General features: G+C 36.3%; 1 protein-coding gene across 4 annotated transcripts in view; it reads left to right on the top strand.

Annotated features, from left to right (window-relative positions):
* Nucleotides 1–17,275, top strand: part of INVS (inversin) — a 271,870-nt gene that overhangs the window by 160,306 nt on the left and 94,289 nt on the right. For all 4 annotated transcript variants that reach the window (XM_074280074.1, XM_074280075.1, XM_074280072.1 and 1 more), the window contains 3 exons: nt 8,947–9,118; nt 10,296–10,451; nt 16,357–16,586. In XM_074280074.1, the coding sequence (XP_074136175.1) occupies nt 8,947–9,118; nt 10,296–10,451; nt 16,357–16,586 (558 nt within the window). The remainder of the gene's footprint in view (nt 1–8,946; nt 9,119–10,295; nt 10,452–16,356; nt 16,587–17,275) is intronic.

Below are 17,275 nucleotides of genomic sequence, written 5' to 3'. Positions count from 1 at the left end.
AAACTGCATTAGCCAGTAAATGTTTGATCCCCTTATAGAGGGGAGAACAATTTCAGCTAATCAATTAACCAATTAACATTCTTTCATAACCCATCTATTTTATACCATTAATGACAGTTTAAAATATTAATTTTTTATAAAATAATTACAAAGGAGATAGCAGAAAATCATGAGCAATGTTACCTTATAAAATAGTGGTATAAGCAATCACAAGTCTATAGAGAGCTTGGTGTGAGACCCATTTAAGTCACAGCATGTCAAGTGCACTCAGACTTTAAAACAAGTAAGAGAACAAATAGATGTAAAATGGAGCAAATTTGCCAATGTTTCCATAGCTATCTGTTTTTATGATCAGTGCCAATGAAACTACCTCATTTGAACACACTGTATCAGCCTAGAATAATAGATAGAAATAGCATTAAATATGATGAAATTAAGAAAAGAAACCAGACCAGACCAAGAACACACTGAAGAAACTGGACAGGAAATAAAACAATCTAAAAAGCGGTGAAAGAAAATTTTTATAAAATACCAAAAGAATGGGAGGGAAACAGAGAAAATATTCATGCCCCCCATAAAAGGTGGTATCATTAACTATCAAGTCTTATTCCTGCTTTTTCATCTTTATAAAATCTTTATGAGAATTATCTTAGCACACATAACTAATGAAAATATGGGAAGTAAACAGTCTTTTGCAAATTATTTTATATAGTAGACTACATCATTTTTAAATGTTTTGTTAAAAGATTAACATCCAAAATCAATACAATCCATCAAGCTTGCCTTGTAACTAATTCTGTTTGATTTAATTCATTTCAGTGCATAAAATATCTTAACAGATTTTCAGTTCTGCTCAGTCCTCATCAGGGTATTTTATTTGTCTATTCATTCTCATTAACTTTTCATCTTGTGTGATTGTAGTTAGCACATATCCCATTCTTTTTGTTCTGTGTTTTGACTTTGTATTATTTCATATAGATTTTTCTAGTTTTCTTTGTTTTCCTCATACATGTTAGTATTTAACTACATTATTTTCCATCATATCAATGGACCATGATTTATTTAGCCACTCTCCTATTGTTGAACATTTAGACTATTTCTAGGGATGTGTGTGTGTGTGTGTGTGTGTGTGAGAGAGAGAGAGAGAGAGACAGACAGACAGACAGACAGACAGATAGCAGACAGACAGAAAGACAGAGAGAGAGAGAATAAGAACAAACACAGATCTCTAGTGCTAATGAGAATGAACACAGATCTTTACTGCTTCTAAAGATAACACTGTTGTTTTTAATAACACTTTCAGAGTATATTCCCAACAGTTGAATTTTTAGGTCAGATGATATGGTTATTTTTGAACATCCTATTGTGTACTACCAGAATGCTCACCCAAAACATTTTACAAATTTGCAATTCTAGTAGTAATGGATTATTGTACCTGTTCTTCCACAATCTCATAGAACTGAATTTTTGGTGCTTTTAATTATCTGTATCCATTTGATAGATGTGACATGATAAAGTGTTTTAATTTGCATCTCTTTGATTATTAGTAAATGTAGGTACTTTTTAAAGTAGCTACTCACAATTTCTATTTCATCTTTTGAAAATTATTCAAATCTTTTGACCATTTGCTCATGTGGGCGAGAATTATAACAGTGATTTTTTAATGATAACTTGCTTATTTAAAATGACAAATTTTTAATTTATCATATGTCACACATTTTTCCAATCTCTTTTTATAAAGTATTTAGTTGTTATTTTCACATGAAGTAGTTTTAATAGCAGCTGTGTGATCTAGTGTGGGACTTTCAGTCAGTAAGACCTGTGTAATTTCAAATACTGCTTCAAAAATTTACTAGATGCATAACCTTAGAAATGTCATTAACTTCTCTCAGTCTCAGTTTCCTTATATGTATAATGGGTAAAATAATAGCACTTACTTTACAAGGTTATTATAAAGATCAGATGAGATTATATATATATATATATATATATATATATATATATATATATATATATATATATATATATAAAGTATTTAGCAAACTTTAAAGCATTTTGTAAATGTTAGTCATTATTATTTATTTCATGCCATCAAGCACATCTATGTTACATTGAACAATCCCTTTTATTTGTGAACTAAAAAAAGCCTTCCACTATAACCTAATTCAATAATTTATTATATAAACTTTATACTATATTACATTATGTTAACACTTTCTTCAAAAGTCCATATCTTTTACCATATATGAAAAAGACATTTTATTTGATAGAGCAAAAAAATATATATTCCTCTCCACTATGGAGGCTATCATAGATAACATCATACAAGATTCCTTGATAAATGCAATCATAGATGTTGCTGTGACCCTCTCATTATTACCCTCAAGTGAGATGTAAAATAAAATATATATGCTTACCAAAAGCATTCATCACTGTAATGGAGGTTTTCATGTACAGAGTCCAAAGGGAAGTGGGATTCACTTTGGAGGTGAGATTCTTAATCTATCATCTATAAATTTAGTGTATTTAAAATATTTGATAGCTATATTTTAACTTGTTTCCTTTAACTTTTGTTATTTTATTTTGTTTTCAAAAAACTGATTCTAAAAAAGAATGCATAGATTTCATAAGACTCCCAAAGAAGTTCATAATGAAAAAAAATGGTTCAGAATTGGTTTTTGACCATAGGATCATGGGTTTAGAGATGAAAGGGATAAAAAGGTCATCTAGCCCAAATCTCTCATTTTGCAGATGAGGAAGCTGAGATCCATATTGATGAAGTGGTCCAAGATCACACAAACTATGGGTCTTATAAGTGCTTTGCTTTATAAGTTTGTGTTAATTTCATTAAGATCCAGACCATTAATGGGTCTCTTCAATGGGATCCATGATTTCTAAAAAGAATTCAACAAAAAAATCCATTCAGGAAAAATTAAAGAATGAAAAAGCCTTGTTCACACTATGATAGGCCATTGAAAATTCAATTTATTGGGGCAGCTAGGTGGCGCAGTGGATAGAGCACCAGCCCTGAAGTCAGGAGGACCGGAGTTCAAATCTGGTCTCAGACACTTAACACTTCCTAGCTGTGTGACCCTGAGCAAGTCACTTAACCCCAGCCTCAGGGGAAAAAAAAAAGAAAAGAAAGAAAGAAAATTCAATTTGTTGAGTTAATTCATCAATTTGAGTCAGGCATTATACATGGACAAGAGGTTTTATGCAGGACTGAATAGAAAGAAGAAAGAAGGTTAGGTTACATTGGGGAAATTGCTGTGCTTCTAATGTTCCTAAGTTGCTTCCTAGCACCAAAAAAAAAAAATGTATGTTTTTAATACAAATGTTCTTTCAGTCCAATGATACCGTAAAGTTACAAATCTTGGGAACATCATAAGATTTTCCAGGTAAAGTCAACTCTAACTAATTAGATACTTATGTGCTGGTCACTATACTAAGCAGTTAGGGATATGAAGAAAAGCAAAACAAAACAAACAAAAAAAAACTGTTCTCAAGAAACTCAGTCTAATGAGGGAAACAACATACAAATAACTATATTACCAATATGTAGACAGGATCAATTAAAAATCTTCTCAGAAGGAAGCCATTAACATTAAGGGGGACTGGGAAAATCTTCTTACTTTTAGAGGGTGGCACTTTAAGATTCAAAAGAAATCAAAAGAGAAACCAAGAGGTGATCCAAAGATGCATGGTAAGCACTAATAAAGTACAAGATGGTTCCAAGAATTACCTGCACAGATATCGTGTAAGGTATTGTTGAGAGAATGTAAGACCACAAAAGGAGGTGAGCCAATCATGGAGAGAGAACAAAGAACAATGATCAGTTGGATAGCCTGTACCCATGGAATGTTAAAAGACCTAGAAGAAGGACATTGGGGTAAAAGGAGTCAAAGATTTGTGGAAGAATAGGGACAAGACTTAAATAGCTGCCATCTTCTCTCAGTGGTGGGAATACGCACATTAATGAAATCCGAGATTCACTGATGAATTGAATTACTAAAGTGCAGCTTTGTGTGTACATACATAACAATCCTAATGAAGCTTTAAGCTTCACTAGCTGAAAGTTCAAATGATTCATTCAGTACTGCTGAGAATTCTCTCCAATGGGATGTTTTATTATTGTCCCATATGTCTGAAATTGGTGCTCAATAAGCATCCTGGAGTGTAAACCTTCTACAGTTAGTTGTGACACGATGATTATTCCTTGAATCCTCAACTTCTAACAGTTAGATCTGCCTAAAAGTAAAATGGGTTGTTTCATGTGACTCTCCCTTATGAGAAAGTTAAATGATCATGTATATCAGGTGTGCTATTGGAAGAAATCTTTCTTGTTGGGATTACTAGGTGAGAACTGAGGTTGTCTGGATGGTGACAAGGTGAGAATTCAGGTTTTCTGGACAATTACAAGGTGAGAACTCAGGTTGACTTGATAGAGGGGGCAAGCTCATTGGCTGGGGTGGTTCTTCCCAGAAGCCCTTGCATTATCCCACGCCCATTCTCTGGGAGGATAAAAAGAGACAGCAATGGGCGCAGAGGGCAGATCGGCCTGGAGAAGGATAAGAGCTGGAGGAGATTCAGAGCCAGGATTCAAGAAGAAAGACTCTCTGCATTACATCAGGCCTGACGGGGCTCTCTGCAGGAAGGGAAGTCACTTCTTTGGACAAGAGTTAACAGCAACTGCCTGGAGACAACGGTTCGTTACAGGAAGAAGAATCTGTCGGAGAGATTTGAGTAGACACAGCAGTTCTCTTCCTAGAGAGCGATCCGGCAGCTTCTGGAGACGACAGCTCGCTACATTTGGCGCCCAACGTGGGGCAAGGACTTTTGCTTATCCTGACAAGAAGAGCTAGATCAGACCTTCGCAATTTGGCGCCCGAACAGGGACAGACACAGTCCTGATTCCAGTGGAAAAGCTTCCAATCTAGATCTCAGTCTCTCTGACCCAGAACCGTGAGTAACGAGGAAACTTTGTTAAAGATTAAGTGAGCGTGCTAATAGATAAATAAGGAACTTAACTTGTTAAGGGCTAAACCAGGAATCTCTTATAGTGAAATGGGGCAAACAACTTCTGTTCAAGGAAAATGTTTAGAGAGCATCATCAAGGTTATGAAAAGCCAAGGATTGATTATAATTTTAGAGGAGATTATTGAACTTTTAAGAACTGTGAAGGTCATATGTCCTTCTTTTTCTCTGGAAGAAGAATTGGATCCAGATGAGTGGAAATTAGTAGGAGAGCAATTAGGTGAACAGTACAATTACCTTTGTGACATTTTACCCTTTGGTTCCAGACCAAACTCAGTTTCCAAAGATACAATTCATACCTACAATTTAATCCAAATGGCTTTAAACAATGTTATTCTAAAGGAAGAGATGAAGGAGCAAAATGGGGAAGTGTCAACTAAACTAGGTGAAAAGGATGAATCAGATAACAATGAAGTTAAGTACAATTCTGAGCAACAGGAGCACCTCCCATCTCCTCCCTCAATTAACCCTTCATGGGTGGAGCAAGAAGGAGGAGAGGAAGAGGCAGAAACACAAACAGAATTGCCTGTGAAGCAGCCTAAGCCTATGACAAGATTAGAAAAAGCATTGGTTAAAGCTAAGAGAGAAGGACAGGATATAAGTGATTTTATACATGCATATCCTGTGATTGAAAATATTGATTCTGTAGGTCATAAAATGAGAAGATATGCACCTTTAGATTTGAATAAAATTAAGGATTTGAAAAAAGGTTGTACTCTTTATGGGACTACATCAGCTTATGTCAAAATGTTACTAGATGGTTTGTCTTATGAAGTCCTAACCCCGAATGATTGGAAATCCATAGCAAGGATATGCCTGGAACCTGGAGAAAATTTATTATGGCTTGCGGAATTTCATGAATTATGTAAAATTCAAGTCAGATGCAATTTGGAAATAGGAGTTAACACACAATTCACTTTTGAGCACTTGGCTGGTGAAGGTCAGTATGGAGAGAATTCGGAACAGATTCATTATACCATGACAATATATGAACAAATTGCTAAGGCTGCAATAAAAGCTTGGGGTGTCCTTCCTGGACAGAAAGATCGCGGAGAGGCTTTCACTAAAATACAGCAAGGTCCCAATGAACCTTTTGCAGATTTTGTGGGACGTTTGCAAACTGCTGTCAAAAGAACTATTGGAGAAAATTCAGCTACAGAAATAATGACCAGACATCTGGCTAAGGAAAATGCCAATGAGATTTGCAAAAGAATTATATGGGGATTAGACAAAGATGCTCCTTTAGAGGAGATCATAAGACGCTGTGCTACAGTGGGAACAAATGCTTTTTACACCCGGACAATGATGAATGTGGAAAGGCAGGGTCCCTCCTGGCAAGGGACTTCTAGAGAAACTCGGCGATGTTTTCAATGTGGAAAAATTGGGCATCTAAGAGCTCAGTGTAGGTATGGAGATACAGTGAGAAGACAGGGTGAAAGAAGACCTAAAACCCCATGTCCAAAATGCAACAGAGGACTCCATTGGGCATCAGAGTGTAAACTAATTCAGGGAAATAGGATGAGGGGCCCAGATCCAGGGCCCCAGGCAAAAAAGACTTGGGGCATGATGGCAGCTGATGTTACACCTAAAGAGCCTTTAGAAGGTCAGGACTCTGATTTAATCAATCAGCAGAGAAGCAATCACATGGCAGAAAGGGATTACCTGATAAGTCAGTCAAAAGGCAATCAGATTGCAAAAATGGATTACACTTGGGGAGAATACAGGCCTTTTAAACCAACAGGGCTGTACCCAGTGCAAACAACTCCAATGTAATTGTCAGATGATGAGAAGAGATTTAGAAAGTGGTAAATAGAAGGAAATTAGATAGGTTAACTGCCTGGGAGAGAGGGTTTGCTTGTATTTCTTCAGCAGGAGAAGGAATCAGATGGGTGCCAACGAGTCATATTCGCCTTGTCCATCAGAGAGAGACAGAAAAAGAGAAAGACCTCAAAATAAAGGAGAAGATCTAAGAAACATCTTACACCGAAAGAGCATGGATAATAAAAAGACTGTTAAAGAACTTTAAAATCAGCAGGAATCATTGGACTTTCTCACACAAGATGAGACTAATGGACAATGGACTTATGGACATTTATAAATTTTCAATTTATGATTATTTGATTATGATTGTTATATACTTCTAGCATGCGTTATGTTACTATGTTACTATATGCTTATGTAATTTATGTAATTATCTGTAATACTTCCCATATTGATGGATTTATGTTTCAAGGTCATTTATGTAATTATCTGTAATATTTCCCATATTGATGGATTTATGTTTCAAGGTCATGACTGTCCTATGTTCTAAATCAAAAGAAAGGGGGAGATGTTGGGATTACTAGGTGAGAACTGAGGTTGTCTGGATGGTGACAAGGTGAGAATTCAGGTTTTCTGGACAATTACAAGGTGAGAACTCAGGTTGACTTGATAGAGGGGGCAAGCTCATTGGCTGGGGTGGTTCTTCCCAGAAGCCCTTGCATTATCCCACGCCCATTCTCTGGGAGGATAAAAAGAGACAGCAATGGGCGCAGAGGGCAGATCGGCCTGGAGAAGGATAAGAGCTGGAGGAGATTCAGAGCCAGGATTCAAGAAGAAAGACTCTCTGCATTACATCAGGCCTGACGGGGCTCTCTGCAGGAAGGGAAGTCACTTCTTTGGACAAGAGTTAACAGCAACTGCCTGGAGACAACGGTTCGTTACAGGAAGAAGAATCTGTCGGAGAGATTTGAGTAGACACAGCAGTTCTCTTCCTAGAGAGCGATCCGGCAGCTTCTGGAGACGACAGCTCGCTACACTTTCTGATCAGGATTGGTCTACAAGGCCTCTGGGGACTCTTCCAAATCTGATAGTCTATGATTCTATGAACTACCATTTATTTTATTTTCCCACCCATGATCCGGAATGATGCTTCTTAAATCTCTGACTCCTACTCTTTAAAGCAAGTAGAAAGTACCCTTATGGCCATCTAGATTTACCCCTTCATTTTTACAGAGAAGGATAGAGAAACCTAGAAAAAATAGGGAAAGAGAGATAGGGCAAATGAGAGAGATGGAGGGGGGAGGCAAGAGAAAGGAGGGAAGGAAAGGCAAACAGGGGGAAGAGAGGGAGAAAAAGTGAAAGAGGGAGAGAAAATGTGAACTTGCCCAGAGTCATACAATCTGTATGTTTCCAAGGGAAGTCTTAGAACTAGATCTCATTTTAACACGTTTCCTATTCCCTAGCATACCACTAGAATAGTATAAGGGGTGATAACCACCATTTTGTCCCACATTGGTACAAAATGAGGAATTTACAAGTCTTTAAATAGTTAATAAAAGGATATTTACTTTGCCCGACCATAGCAAAGATATGCTTACCAGGATCCAATGTCACTTAGCTTCTCTGGAAGCAGTCCACTTCTGTGAAACCTTATCTGATCAACAGGGCAGAGTCAGATGAATCTCATGGTCTTCCCAAACCTATGAAGCCAGAGGGGCCCCAATTCCCAATAAGTGGGATCTTTTCTTCCATTAGGTAACCATGAGGCTGCATCAAAAGTGGTATGGGCCATTCAAATCCCAGGAACAACTTTGCTGACTTTTCTTTGTTGTAAGATATGGGGCAATCCTAGTCTATCATGTAGAGTACCGTATAGGTAATAAGATGATAAGCTAAGTTCAAATCTGGCCTCAGACACTTAACACTTCCTGGCTGTGTCATTTAACCCCAATTAACTCAGCAAAAAAAAAAAAAAAAAAGATTAAAAAAATATATATATATATATAATTTTTAATAGAATTTGTGATTGATAAAGGAAAAAAGGAGGGGAGAACCTTAAGTAAAAGTTTCACATTGTATAATGCATGTTGACTTCTTTTGTCATAACAGAGCAATCATGTTAAATGCTCACTCAGTGACGCTTTCTTCCAGGAGACAGTGGAAGTATTTTTGAAACATCCTTCTGTGAAGGATGATTCAGACCTCGAGGGAAGAACATCCTTTATGTGGGCAGCAGGAAAAGGCAGTGATGATGTCCTTCGAACAATGCTAAGTTTAAAATTGGACATTGATATTAACATGACAGACAAATATGGAGGTACAGGTAAGAACTTATGGATTGAAGGAGAAAATAATGAAGTGAGTAAATGAAGAAGGACTAAGTAAATATACACATTGTTTTCATTTTCCAGGGAATTTTACCTGGCCCCTAACTTCTAAATGTATACATGCCTTTTTTGTAGGTCTCCTGAGTAAGGCATCTTTGGAAAAGCAGCTAGATAGCTTAGTGGATAGAACACTGGGCTGGGAATCAAGACGATGCATCTTCCTGAATTTAAATCTTCCTAGCTGTGTGACCTTCAGCAAAACATTTAACTCTGTTTGCCTCAGTTCTTCATCTGTAAAACAGACTAAAGAAGAAAATGGCAAACTACTTCAGCATCTTTGCCAAAAATAGAAATAGGATCCAACCAAACAACAAATTTGTCAAAAACATTCTCTGTTGTCATGACCCTATACTGAATGTCAGGATCCCCTAACACCCTAACACACATCCAAGAGAATGGGAGAAGGATCAGAAGGTGCTGCAAAGAACACAACTACTGGCCCTTCTCTGCCCAAAACTTAAGATAATTCACAGCTTAGCCTAGAGTATAAGAATTCCCTTGGGGAAAGCACACATGCACACACATATTTTAGCATTATAGCTATCAAGATCACCAAATCCTTATAACCATGAAACCCCACCCCCCAAAAAAAGATGGGCACTATCATAAAGAGTAGCAAATATGAATACTTTGTTATAAGTTGGACTTTTATTTCTCTCTTTGACATCCTTGAGATATATTAAGGTTTGTTTTTTTTCCTTACAATTTTCTATTTGGGGGTAAGTGGAATTTCAGCTCCTGAAGAAATTGAGTTTCTAAAAAATAATAGGGAAGGAAAAGATAGAGAGTAATAACTAAGAAGAGGTGATTGTTTCAAACAAACAAAATCACATGGGCAAGAATAGTAAGGATAGAAAAAGGGGAAAGGAAAGGAAGGAACTGACTTCTTAGGTGATACTCATGAATAAAAAGATGAGAAGTGGTATTAACTAACACGATAATCAGGAACCATGAAGATCTATTTAAATTTAGGGAATTAGGGTAAAAAATACATACATATATAAGTGTGTGTACATATATGTGCATACACACCCAAACATATATATTTAGGCCAATGAAAAAATAAAGCCTTTTCTCGTGATTTTATTACTAACTTCCTCACTTCCTTTTCAGCTTTACACGCAGCTGCTCTTTCTGGCCATGTCAGCACGGTGAAGTTATTATTGGACCATCATGCTCAGGTGGATGCTACAGACGTCATGAAGCATACTCCACTCTTCCGAGCCTGCGAAATGGGGCACAAGGAAGTGATTCAGACACTTATAAAAGGTTAGTTGTGAGTTAGCTCCTTGAGCTGAATGAACTATTTTTTATCTTTTTACCACTTCCCCAGCACTAACAGTTACTTGCATACAGTAGGCATTTTATAAATATTTGTTGAACAACTGAGTGTAAAGAAATCAATAATGCAAGGGAGACATTCCTAAGTACGTGGTTTGAAATAAAACATTCCAAGATAACTCATACTTCTAAACTATCTGAATATTTGTAAACTGCTTGCCTCACAACCACCCCATGAGTTAGGTAGACAGGGACTAAAGGATGAGACCAGGGTTCTAACCCTCCTCCTACTATTAGCTAGAAGTATGACTCAGTTTCTTATACTATAAAATAGGACAAATCCTGCCCTTCCTTACATATGATTTCTAGGAAGATCAAATTAGCTCTTTGCAATATATGAAAACACTCTAAAATGGTAATAGATATACATATCCATATATACATACAGACATACATATACACATATTGTGCATATACATTCATATATAGTATATGTATATACATACATCCATATATACATGTGTATGTATACACACATACTAATATATACATGCATATATAGAGATTCGTAAAAGTTTTTCTATTCACAATCCTTTTTGCCTGAGAAATTTTACTGGACATATAAATATATAAAATAGGTATATAAATCAAACATTTATTGATATTAAATCATAAATCATAAATTTCATGGCTCCCACATTCAGTTAGTTACACATATGGGGTTGTGGCCACAGTTTAAGAAGTTTTGAATATAAAAACATTGCACCATTTCAAAGTGTTTTAACATATATATATATATGTATGTATGTATGAAATATGTGTGTAGGTGATAAGTAAAAAATGCAAAAATGAATTTGGAATGCATTGCTTTAGGTGATATTGCATCAATAACTTCAGATAATTCATTGTCCATAAGAGAAAAGCCAGATAGTATAGTTTAGAGTCATTAAGATCTTATTTCAAGTCCTATCTCCAATGCATACTAGCTAGGTGAACACAAACAAGTAATTTAGCCTCTCAGTACAGCCCCTCCCCCAAATGTAAAATTTTCAGTGCAAAAAACTGCTGATCTGCATTAAAGTACCAGGAATTTCCCATACTGGCACGCTTACAGATCTAGTCACCCTCTTCCCTCCCAATAAAAACAAAAATTGGAGAATAATTACTAGGATTTTGTCCATCCTACTTCATATTTATGGGAAGATAGTGTTATTGTGGGAGAGAGGTAGAAGAGAGAGAGAAAGGGAGAGGGAGAGGGAGAGAGGGAGAAGTAGGGAAAGAGGGAGGATGGATTGTGAGCAAATATGGAATACTTGGCTGTATCTGCACCTATTTCCTCATCTGAAAAATGAAGAAATAAAACTAGATGGCCTCTGAAGTTTATCTTGGGAGCTTTAACACAACAAAAAAATCCATATGTGAACCTATAAACGGTCAAGGCAAGATCCTTTCACTCTCCAGTTAGCCTTTACTTTCTTCGGAGAACTATCATGTCCTCAAAACTATTGGGCTATTCCAACTTCTGAGGATCTCTGCATCCCTTCTGACACACAGTATTTCCCTGAATGGGCTCCCTTGACCAGGGAATGCCCTCGGTATCCATGAAGAGTCAGTACCCTCCTCTAAATTTACACAGTCCACGTGACTCACTGCACCAGTAAAATCCAGGTTTCCTCTCCCACCCATTGCTTTACTTCTCGCTGTGATCAAGCACATCTCTTCCTTGGTTTATCCACCATTGCCTTTGTTCTCTGTCATCCTGGAGCTACAAGGTTCCCTGCATCAGCCACGGAGAAATCATCTCCATCCTCACTGTGTCCTCCTGTATATCTCTATCTTTGGCTCATTTATTAATCTCCGGGGGGTTGTCCAGATATATGACTAGCCACAATTTCAAGATGTTAATTACCTTGACAATCAATTTATTACTAAGATGATCCATTATTTGTAAGTCACATCAATAGGCTTCACACATACATCACAGAAGCATTGCTGAAGCAGTGAGAGAGCAGGTTCAACAGGTAAGAATTACCTGTACATTGGAGTAGTTTCTTAAAGGAAAAGGTTTTATTGTCACATAAAGCAAGACAGGACCAAGCAACATCAGGGGACTGGTGTCTGAGGGGAGTATTTCAGGATGGGTATTTTATAAAGAAAAATAGGGTTAAAGGGGAAAGATGTTTACTCCTTGCTTATATATTAGCCCCTCTCAAGGGAGATACTTATGTCTTAACCACTAGCCAAATTTGAGAAAACTACTGCAAGACCCAATCTTCCTCCTTGTCCTGTTTACCACAAACTAAGCCCCCTCTATCTGTCCTGGTGTGCAATAGTAACTTCTGGGGCCCATTCTACTGTGTGTCTACTGGTCACAACCTCCAGGAAATATTTGGATTCTTGAAATCTTAGGAAGAGACTCCAGAATTCATATTTCAACTTTTTATTCAACATAATTTATTTTCCTAGTATTATTTGCAACCTGTAACTTCTCTGACAACTCCCGTAAGAGGGCTATTCAGAAATCATTTTCACACAGAACTTGTAGCCTTTATCCATAGCTGAACATTTCCAACAAAATGTAAACAAGATTTTAAAATAGAAATACCATTTTCATTAGTGCCTCTAGCTGTCTTGTGAGCTTTTTGAGTACTTTGTAAGAGCAAGGCTGTATTTTCATTTACTCATTTGTGAAGAATTTATCGAGCACATACTGTGTTCAGGCTGTTGACTTTCCATTGATATTTTAAGCGAGCATACATGGAAAGAAATCATTGTTTGATCGATCTTTTAGACAAACGAATGCTTAAATTCCTCAAAGTGTACAACAGGAAGGTAAGCTTTATATTGCCAAACCTCTGAAAAACTGGACAGGATGTTTGTTTTTTTTTTTCAGAACTGGGGAGACAGGGGACAAAAAGAATAGAACAGTAAAGGTAATTTTGTATTTCTTTGTGATGGAAGCTCTGGACTAACTTGTGAGCTGAACTAGCTTATTCTTAGGAATTGCTAAAATGCCCATCCTGGGACCTTGGTTATTCCCAGACTATCCTGTTTTATATAGAATGATGAGAGGCTGAAACTTTTTTTTAAATTTCTATTTATTAAGAAAAAATAGAAAAAAGACAGAAAAGAAAATCAAACCTAAATGGAACATTATGTGCCCAGCAAAATGTCAGGGAGGATTCAAAATATATAACAATAAATTTCCTGTTCAAGAAAGGATATATAATATGGGATTGCCTGTCATCTAGGAGAGGGAGTAGAGGGAGAGAGGGGAAAATTTGGAAAAGTGAATACAAGGGATAATGTTGTAAAAAAAATTACCCATGCATATGTACTGTCAAAAAATTATAATTATAAAATTAATAAATTATTTTTAAAAGGATATATAATAGTAGAAGAAATTATATTCATGAGTGTCCATATTTTCTTTGCTTTGTTGTAGGTTCTTTAGTTCTCTGCTGCGCACTTCTTTTACTTTATTATTTTCCCCTCACCTCTCCCAAGCAGGCCATAGTTAAGCACAGATACAGTTAATAGATACACACAGACACACACATATCCCCGCTCACACACACACATACATATACATTCATACCCATCCACAGACACCCCCCCATACACACACACACACACACATATATATATATATATATATATATATATATATATATATATATATATATATATATATATATATATACATAGACACATAGAGCAACATGCTTACCTATCTACATATACATACTCAGGCATATATACAGACACATGCATTTACCCATATGGAAACATGCATCTAAAACCACATTAGTATGGCTTACATATAATGTAAATTTCTCTCTTGATTGAATCTTTTGTTTGACTTTGTCTAAGATAAATGATTACCAGCCATACTTTTTTTCTTAATAATTCAACTCCTGATCTTTGTTCCTGCTAACTCTTCTCCTTAAATTCTGCTCCTTAGCTTGCCTTGCCATTACTTAATCTCCCCCCAACCATGGATTCCCTCCCTTATTTTCTTATCCCATTCTTTGTTTTTCCCTCCATCCAACCCTTTATTTCTTTATAGATCTTGGAGGGTGTTATACCCTTCATGGCATCTATGAATTTAAGTAGAAGAGGTATCAAGAATAGGAAAAACATTCAGTTCATAAAAGTCTCTCCAGGCCTTTCTGAAATCATCCTGCTGATCATTTCTTATAGAACACTAATATCCCATAATATTCATATAATTTATTCAGCCATTCCCCAATTGATGAATCCATTCAATTGGCATCCATTCATTTTCCAGTTTCAGGCCACTACAAAAAGGGCTGCCACAAACATTTTTGCACATATGGGTCCCTTTCCCTTCTTTAAGATCTCTTTAGGATATAATCCCATTAGAAACACTACTGGGTCAAAGAGTAGACGCAATTTGATAACCCTTTGGGCATAGCTCCAAATTACTTTCCAGAATTCCAGCCATTTTTAAAAAGCCATTGTTGATTGATTAAGTATGGCTGAAAACCTAGATACCCTAGTTATTGTATAATAATATTTCTAATTGTTATAGGGATAGGAATAGGAATGGGAGCAGTAATTTCATTGGTTGAGAGAACTCCCAGATAAGAAAACTCAGCACCTTCCCTGAAGTTTAGTCTTACTGGGTGCACTAGAACAAAACTTCTTAAACTGGGGGGTTGCTCCCCTATGTGGGGGTTGCATAACTGAAAATATGAGTCTCAAAAAAATTGGCAACAGTAAAAATTTTCTGATCGTGACCAAGAATTAATTCAAAATCAAGTGCGTAATGAATCCAAAGGGTTTCAGACAGTGCTTGCCTGTGTTGCATAGCATAACTTCACTGCAGCTTTGGTTCTGAACACACAATAAGCACACTTTGTACTGCACATGTACAAATGCTGCCAGAAACCCGAGATGGAGTCACCTCAAAATTTCTCAGGCAAAAAGAGTCAAGAGTGGAAAAAGTTTAAGTCTTGATCTAGGACACTGAAATGTTAGATGATTTGCCCAAGATCACACCACTACTATTTGTTATAAAAGACTTGAATCCATTCCTAATTCCAAGATTAATTAGGTCTACTATTCCAAGATGAAAATGATGATGATGATAATTCCATTTATAAAGTATGTACACTTTTCATTCAATTTTAGCCTTATGGGGCATAGTACAATTGAGATATTTAGGTTTAGAGCTTTTCATCAAATGGCAAAGAGAGATGTGTAAACCAGATAGGGAGTACAATCAAATTGGGATTTTATTTCATAGTTACCCTAAAACTGATAGACATATTTTAAATCAAAGAACTTTGCAAATAAAAGGAGGATCTGATATTTGTCAGCATGAGGAACTCCCACTGTGGGAACTCCCTTAGCAATAGAGATCACAATCTCTCTGACATAGAAGATAAATCTTTAAGAGAAGTCTAAAACACATACAGGTTAAATGACTTGGCCAGTATAAAAGCTGGAACTCAAGTCTTTGAGACCCCAAGCTAACAGATTATCTACTATACCTCAATCTACTCCAGAGTCAACATACTCTTTAGTCATGTTTACATGCTGATATTTTTGAGTATCTTGAACACAGAATTTCATTTTACCAAAGGCAGGATTGTAATGTCAATGGAATTTCAAATATCAAAAAATTTCTGGTGAAGAAATTCCCTGCATTAGTATAGACTGGCATCTGATCTACAATTTATAGGTTTAATAAGTTGCCTAGGCCATTAAAATGCTAAGTAACTTGGTTAGGGTCATACAGCTAATTAGTGTCATAGTTGGGACTCAAACTCACATCCTCCTAATTTCAAGGTCTATATTCTATCCCTTATTCTTTTTTTTTCTATTTGTTGGACATTTTAAATAGCATTTGTTTTTCTCATTACAGGAGGAGCAAGGGTGGATCTAGTGGACCAAGATGGCCATTCTCTTCTTCACTGGGCAGCCCTGGGAGGAAATGCTGATGTTTGTCAAATATTGATTGAAAATAAAATCAATCCAAATGTGCAAGATTATGCAGGAAGGACCCCCTTGCAGTGTGCTGCATATGGAGGCTATATTAATTGTATGGCCTTACTCATGGAAAATAATGCAGACCCTAACATACAAGACAAAGAGGTAGAGATTGGGTATTTTATTTTTACTGTAATACATTCAGTATATTTTATCATTCTTAAGACTGGAGCCTTTTAAAAATTAAATAAATGCTACCTAATTTTGTTATCTATTTAATCATATACTTATAATTATATGGCTATATTATATGATATATTACATATTATTATTAAGTCATTTTAGTTGTGTCCCTCTCTTCAAGAGTGGGATTTTTGTGGCAAAGATACTTAAGTGATTTGTTAATTCCCTCTCCAGCTCAGTTTTCAGATGAGAAAACTGAGGCAAACAGGGTTAAATGAATTGCCCAGGATCACAGGGCTAAGTGTGATGCCAGATTTGAACTCAGGAAAATTAATCTTTCTGACTCCATAGAGTGACTACTCTATCTACTTCACCACCTAGCTGCCCATATGTTATATATATTTTTAAAATTTCAAGTTATGACATATTTTTCCCATTCATCCATTCAACAGATATTTATTAAGCACCTACTATGACCATGTTAAGCACAGTAGGTACCGTGGAGGTAAGGGAGATATACAATGGCAACACAGCCCTGGCCCGCAAGGAACCTCTAATATTATCATCTCCATTATAGACTAAAAGTGGAACAAAGTTGATTATTAAGCTATAATAACTGGACTATTAGTGTGAGCAGCACAGTATTTATACAAAGAAAACATTTCACTATT

The sequence above is a fragment of the Sminthopsis crassicaudata genome, chromosome 1 (genome assembly GCF_048593235.1).
Source record: "Sminthopsis crassicaudata isolate SCR6 chromosome 1, ASM4859323v1, whole genome shotgun sequence".
Classification (NCBI taxonomy): Eukaryota; Metazoa; Chordata; class Mammalia; order Dasyuromorphia; family Dasyuridae; genus Sminthopsis; species Sminthopsis crassicaudata.
Note: the sequence above shows the minus strand (reverse complement) of the source record. Positions and strands in the feature narration are given on the sequence as shown.